The sequence below is a fragment of the Montipora foliosa genome, chromosome 14 (assembly GCF_036669935.1).
Source record: "Montipora foliosa isolate CH-2021 chromosome 14, ASM3666993v2, whole genome shotgun sequence".
NCBI classification, from domain to species: Eukaryota; Metazoa; Cnidaria; class Anthozoa; order Scleractinia; family Acroporidae; genus Montipora; species Montipora foliosa.
Window position 1 is genome coordinate 18,489,070 of NC_090882.1, and position 7,500 is coordinate 18,496,569.

At 38.7% G+C, this 7,500-nt stretch overlaps 1 protein-coding gene across 1 annotated transcript in view; it reads right to left on the reverse strand.

The window, feature by feature from the left end:
- Positions 1-1,124: 1,124 nt before the first annotated feature.
- The window catches only part of LOC137985059 (peroxiredoxin-5, mitochondrial-like), a 6,764-nt gene continuing 388 nt past the window's right edge, over positions 1,125-7,500 (reverse strand). The window contains exons 2-7 of the mRNA XM_068832504.1: positions 6,101-6,235; positions 5,557-5,598; positions 4,660-4,749; positions 3,683-3,721; positions 2,536-2,697; positions 1,125-1,368 (exon numbers count right to left, since the gene is read on the reverse strand). Coding sequence (XP_068688605.1) covers positions 2,536-2,697; positions 3,683-3,721; positions 4,660-4,749; positions 5,557-5,598; positions 6,101-6,235 — 468 coding nt within the window. The 3' untranslated portion in view covers positions 1,125-1,368. The remainder of the gene's footprint in view (positions 1,369-2,535; positions 2,698-3,682; positions 3,722-4,659; positions 4,750-5,556; positions 5,599-6,100; positions 6,236-7,500) is intronic.

The following is a 7,500-nucleotide window of genomic DNA, read 5'->3' on the forward strand; positions in this document are numbered from 1 at the left end:
TGTCAGAAACCCATAAGGGTTGAAACGTGTAACGCGCGTTCACAGCTTCCGAATATTCAGTGCGAACTGATTGGTTGAATGTTTCAGTGCTAAGTACCATATTTGGAAACCCCTCGCTCTTGTTGTTCCAAATATGGTACTTACCAAATTGAATAATCAGAAGCTTGTTTGCCAGCACACAAGGGGCCGTTACGCGTTTCAACCCTTATGGGTTTCTGGTGCTGTATAATTCAAGCTTTTGTGCTCCGGCGAAGAAACATTTACTAAGAGTTATTTAATCGAAAACAAAGTCAACGGAATCGCCCACCTCAGGGGTTAACTGAGGATTTCTATAGTATATTTTTTGCACTATTTCATAAACGGAAAACTGGCATAAGAAATTGCATCTAAGTGCGCCGGTGTCAACTAGGGATTATATTTTCAATGTAATCACCTTTAAGCGAGCAACTGGCATAATAAAATCTGGTTAAAGAATGAATTCCTTCAATAAAGTTTGAACTTGACGGACTGGGTACCTTTTTTCTGTCAATGCGCGCTCATCCATGAAGATTCCGGAACGTCGTAGTGCACGTTACGAGACGGCGCTAACGCTTTTTCACACCAGAGCCCCACCTGAATTTTTCAGGGGCCTCAGCGAAGTGTCCAAAGTGCGGGGATCACTTCTCTCATTCGTCAAAGTAATTTAAATGACCAATCGAAATATGCGCAAAACGTGCGATCAACCAACCACAATTCGAAAGTCAGGTGAACTTGCTCAAAGCGCGGGAAATTGTGCACGCGCGTTCAAATCGCTTCCATACCCGCATAGCCGAAAATATGCGACGGTGCGTAGCAAAGCATCCCCGCGTGGCCACGTTGTCACAGTACGCAGCGCAAACTGCGGCTACGTGGATACATGGCTAAGTGTAAACCATACCAAAAGAAAACTCTGATTATGTCTCGTTAAAGCGTAAAAGAAGGAGCGAGCCATCGTCACTGACCCATGCGAGAGATAGCAAGCGGTACAATGAAACGAGTAGCTGAGTAACCCCGTAGCAGCATAGCCGCGTAGCCGCGCACAAGGAAGCGTTGTTTCGAGTTGCCGGGCATCCTGCAATAATTACTCCAAAACACACATCTTCAACTCGGGCAATACAGTTGAATATATTTATTACCTCACACGAAATATAAATTTTAAGTGGACACTTTTAAAACAGGCGTCAGTATAGGATCAATGCAGACCCAATATTTGGATGATGCTGCTTCCATGACGACACCCAGTTACTCACACCATAGTCAGTTCACAAGTTTACGTTGAAGACTAGTTGAAGATAATCTCCCTACATTCTTTAACAGTTTGTCCCTTTATTTGAATGATTACACTGAGAACTAGGGAAAAATCAGAAAAAAATATAATTTGAGTTGAATCAATAAGGAAATTATATTGCTTAAGCAAGTCAAAGAACTCTCGGAAAGGAAAATTTGGTTTTGTCAAACGAGTTGATAGATAGAGGTAAATAAATGAATAAAGGTATCCCCTCGTTCAATAAAGCCAAACTTTCGCGTTTCACTGCCCACCAACGCAGCACCATAGCACCACCACAGCTTCTTTAGAAAAGAAAATTACAGTAAATATATGTACATGTACAGAAAATATATATAATACTTAATTGACCACTCCCCATAGGGACTTTTCAATGAAACACAATCAATGAAACGACAGAACTCAACAACAACAACTGCTAAGAATCGGCTCAACTGGCCGGGGACAAACCAGTTGGCTATTTACAAGTGCGGCCGAGAAGTTGAACCAGGGACTAACAGGAACAAATTCAACGAGTGATCAGAACGAGTCTTGAACCCAGAAACTTTGGATGTCAAGGCAAGCGTCCTAACAATTTGGCCGCACTGCGTTCAGATATCTATTCTGCCTCCAGACTGACTAATCCCTTCAGTACTCTAAGACAGGCCTTAGTCCAATCAGAATTCCAAGGAATGATTTTAGACTGATGTTAAGATTTATCAAGACTGAGTATTCGACTTAATTCGCTTTCCATGGAATTGCCTGAAGCCTGACTTGTACAAACTTTGGAAAAAAAACCTTTCAAAAACAAAATTCACCATTTTCTACTGGCGGTGCTTGGTGAAGAGGATCATTATGTTAATGTCTCAACATTAATTTTAATAATTATCAGTTATCATAATTTAATCAAACTCTAGCTATCATTATTACTTCCTTATGCTTCATGTCCTCTTATAGGTGCTAGCTATCTGTGAATGTATGTGAATACCTATAATACTATTTATTTATTTACCTGATTTACTATTAATCTGTTTTGCTACATTTGATTGCAAGTTACAAAGCCCACCTCGATTAGCTTTCCTATAATTATGCGGGTTGTATATTTCTTCAATTTGCTAAATTTACATATAAACATAGAAATAAAATGAGAATGAATTGATGATGATGATGACGGCTGCTTTTCGGCACAATTCATAATGAAAAATCAAATGCAATTCCAGCCGAAATGGGAGCTTTGCCGATTCATTTCTCACCTACAAAAGACCAAGGAGACCATTGGACAAGCTGCAGCTCAGCCCAGTGCCATCTGGTTCCAACTGAAGCTGTGTTACCACACCATCCTCGAGCAGCATTGAATATCTCTTGGAACGAACATTCCCCAAGAAAGGGGTTGCATCAAGTTCCAAGTCAACTGCCTGGCAAATGGAAATAAATGGCACGTTATTACTGAGTAGTACTGACTCACTTGCACTAATGCCCAATAACACTAGATGGCACCGTAATTAAAGGGACTATGTCACGCAATACCATATTTGTATTCTCAGTATTGGACTGCAACTACATAGCTTGCAATGGAGGCTACTCCGGGGGAACATATTAAAAAAGTATTTGCATTTGAAAAGATTTCCCTGCATTAGCCTCCATCACAAGCTAGTTCCAGTCCAATACAATGTACTGAGAATACGAATAATTATGGTCTGTTTCATGACACCCAAAATGCCCAAAAAGTAGAATGAAACATTACAATAACCACTTAGATCCACTTAGATCTGTTGAAGAACAAAAGAAATACAGCAAAAGGAAAGAGAGGTGTGGATGGACACAAATGGACAAAACTGAAACGGATTGCATTTGGTTAATCTTAAAAAAAGTCGACCTGACGTTTTTCAAGTTCATGGCAAATTTCCTGGATAAAGGTCGTTTTTCCTCAGAATCATCTAAGTAATAATAATAATAATAATAATAATAATAATAATAATAATGATGATGATTTATTAACAGACCCACTGGGAGGCTCTTCCCTGTTAAATTACATTGATTACAATTACAAAATAAATCAAACTAAGTTATTTACAAATTATACAGTAGAAACAGGATTAGGCCCTTTCCGAGTTGAAGTCTGCCTCCTCTCCAAAGCGAGCCCAAGTGCGAAGCCTCCGCCATGAAAATTAGTTTTCATGCATATGTAAAGTAGAACTAATTACATAACAACAATAACTTTATCAGTAAAGGAATTCCAAGGTGATTAACTTACGATTTCCCCTAAACACCCCAAAATAACTTGACATAGCCTGTGACATTTCACCAGCGGAGCGACTATGTGTTCAAGTAGCCAAGGACAAATGGTGCTACAAAGAGAAGATCCTAGATTGTCAAAGACTGAAGAAAAAAACTACGTACCTTAGTGAAGTCACCCTTAGTGTCAGCCAACATACGGATCTAAAGGGGAAAAACAAGAATTGAAGACAAAGTTGCTTAAAAAGTTACCCAAGGCAAGGCAAATTAATTTGTGTGTGAAAAGATTTGCCCGCATTAGCCTCCATTTCATGCTAGATCCAGTCCAGCCGCGAGAATTCGAAAATGGTCTATTAATCTGACCATCTCTGCAGCCAAGATTGCCTTTACTTAATTAAAGAGCATTGAACATTGTGTTATCCTCGTCGAGCATGATAACATTGTCACCTGCCTAGGCTATTTGATGTATTGTGTACTGTGTTTGAAAAATGATTGACTTGTGCATTTCCCTGTAAGAAGTATATGTTATGCCAGCTGGGAGGTCCGTACAGCGAAAAACCAAGGCCTGAGGCTGCAGGCTGAGGACAGTTTTTTCAAGGCAGAGGATACAATTTTTTGCTATACGGACTGAGCCTAATACATGTAGCTGGTAAATAACTTATTTTTTCCTCTCGCTCTCTCTTCCTTGCTGAAAATCACCTTTTTGATTGTTCACTCGTACCACGCTTGATAGCGAATGCAGTAAGCCACTTACAAACTGAACGCTTCAAATGGAAATATTTTTATTTGAATTATATTTCCAAACCTCTTGTCTAATAAAAATCTGATTTGAAACACTAACTTCTGTATGTAAATGGATTTGGTGTTAAAAAAATGGAAAATTAAGGTTGTCGCACAAGTTCACGCAACTAGGGTTAAAATTCCGCCTGGGTTGGCGTGCAAGATAGAAAAATTCTGCCCACTCCCAAAGCCAATCAGTTTACAGGATTTGCAGAATTCTGCCAGTGCATGCATCAAGAAAAAAAAAATGTGGAATTGTTATACAGCATGGGAGGCTTACATAGCAGTGGCAGAATTTAAGACTTACAATATGTGGACCATCCCTCAAATTTAATGCAAACAAAATCTTACATCACACAAACCTTTCCTTCACATTTGTGAGCTTCTCCCCATGCAGCCATCACAAATGGATCATTGACTGAGATGCAAGCAATAACCTCTACTCCTTTTTCCTGAAAAACAAAAAAAAAAAACACTTCAAGGTCATAAGGAAAATTATGAAATGACAATGCATGCCATTACAACCTATTTAAAAATATATACATGTATGCAGATTAAAGAAGTTTTGAATTGAAGAAATGTATCTCTTGATCCTATGGTGACTCAGAATGCCTGGAAAAAAATCTGAGTGCTTCTTTGCAGGAATTGTCCTATGATTTTCTGATTACTAATTCAGATGCTCTCTCACTTAGCTATAATGGGAGACTTACAGAAGCTGAGGCAGTTCTCAGCCAAGCTTCTGTGGTTCAAATTGCAGGTTGAATGGAACATAAATAACTGTTTGTTTGAAAAGCACATCTACATGTATCTACTTGGTAGGACACTCTAGACTTGCAGAAGAACTTCTGAGATATGATATCCATGAAGATGCAGAGATAGCTTCCTGTTAACCACTTACTGATACCTCAAATCATGTAGAGTTTAACCAAAGGAAAAAATGGGGAGCAACGAAACATGCTTTACCCACTCCAAAAAATGATGTCTTTCGGGGTGCAGGGATGGCGCAGTGGTGAGAGCACTCATCTCCCACCAATGTGTTCCAGGTTCGATTCCCAGACTTGACGTCATAGGTGGGTTGAGTTTGTTGGTTCTCTACTCTGCACCGAGAAGTCTTTCTCCAGGTACTCTTGTTTTCCCTCTCCTCAAAAACCAACATTTAATTTGATTTGTGTTGATTGTTGATATCAGTTTACAGTGTCCCCAATTAGTGCTCAAGCGCTAGAATGACTACGCACTTAAATAAAGTTCTTTTTCTTTACCTTGAATTTTTCAAAGTCCTCAACATATCCAGGAAGATGAGTCTAAAAAATAATAAATGAAGAGTAATGGGAGTAAGACTGTAAACACATATTTATGAACAAACACAAGACACAGAACTATACCCTTCACCATTACTGAACCCAAGCTACGGCTGTAAGCAAACTCAACATACCAGTACTACAAAGATAGGCAATACTAAATTGTTCAAGTAAATAAAGTGGTTATGGCACAGTAAGTTTTCTTCTCCTACACCTTAATTGAATCCTGACAATTTTGCGAAAAGCTCTCTTTGAAACAAGAAATAACGCCATTAGCATTCATTAAAACAATTATTATTTATTTTTTAATAAAAAAAGGTATATCTTTCTTTTTTTCCCTAAGTAATCTCCACAGGATATCTATTATTTAAAGGCGAAAAATTGCAAAAACTGACAAAAAAAATTGATTAGCTTACAGAAAATCCTGTGATAGATCGCTTGAAAGGAAAAACTAATCGAATTTAAACACACATTAATAATTTAAGCAACGATAGCTACAGCAAACCTTTGAACATCCTGGCGTAAAAGCTCCTGGAACAGCAAAAAGAACTCCTTTTTTACCAGCAAATAGTTGTGACATGTTGACTTTGTCAGTTGGAGAGGTCTCCATGACTTCAACAGAAGGAATTTTATCACCAACCTAAAAAAATACATCATGTGTGCACCAATCAAAGGAATAAACATAAATGCATAGGTACACTCTTTGGCATAAAATTCTAACATAAGTATGGGTGGCACTTGGGAAACTTTCAGGAAATTTGTTTTCTTTGAGGTAAAAATGTGTAATCAGTTGACATTGCCAAGTGTGACCCCAAGTTCTCCATTTGGAAAATTTTGGAAAATCGGCAAAAACATCCGTAGCGCTTGGGTGGGGGAGGCAGATTTTGGAAAACTTGAGCTAAACGATAGGAATCATTGAGGTAACTGTCAACGCTTGTCAATAAAACATGATTGATTTGCAACAAGATATAATTATGTGAACAAAAACGTGGGAATTCTGAACTCTTTGTGCTTTCGTTATGGATGGACGTTGCTTTATTATCCTTCCCAGTTTCAAGGTTTTTATGGACTATGCTTGCAAGCAATCCAACCTAGCACATTGAAACTCAGCCACGACCATACACAACCCCAAGGTTTTAACGCAGACTTGCAATTGCACTCTTCAAACTTGCAAGCAAGCTCTCTCTTCAAACTCACAAACGATCCTACGCAAAGTGGACAAATGAACAAGAGAAAGTGCTTATCAGCCTAAAAAGTAGCATAATCACTTCAATAGTTATAAATAAGGCTACATCGGGATGCATGTTCCTTGGAATGATAACGAAATCTTTTCTCAGTGAAATTCTATTCCACATGTCAATGAGTCAAAATTCTACTAGTGCAACCCTACAACGTTGACTAAAGGTTTTCATTTCCGCGTGCTTTGAATTTTTGTGGTTTTTTTGGTCGGCAAAGTTGAAAACTTTTCCCAAGTGCGACCCATGCCATATACAGAGAGAAAAAGGGTATGGCAGATGGACAAAAAGGTGACAAAGATGGGAGAGGGGGGTTGAGCCACGCAGTGATGGAAGACACTAACAATATCTCTTCTTGTATTTAATATCTAATTACTGCAAGGACCTTTCAACAACAAAGATCCGAATAATGTAAATGTTATCTGGCGTAATTTTAAAGCATCCTTAGCTTACAGGCTCCTCACAAAGTTTCCAAGCCCTGGCGAAGAGAACGAAAGCTTTGCCATTCTACAAATAAACTGCATCCATAACTTGCAAGATCCTAAACAAGGCAGTTAAGACAGAGGTAACAAAACTCAACCAATGTTTCAGAAATTCAGCAAACAAAAGGTCGCATAGTTTCGAGGGGAGTGTTCCACTAGAACTAAAGAGTTTCAAGATGACTGGTTAT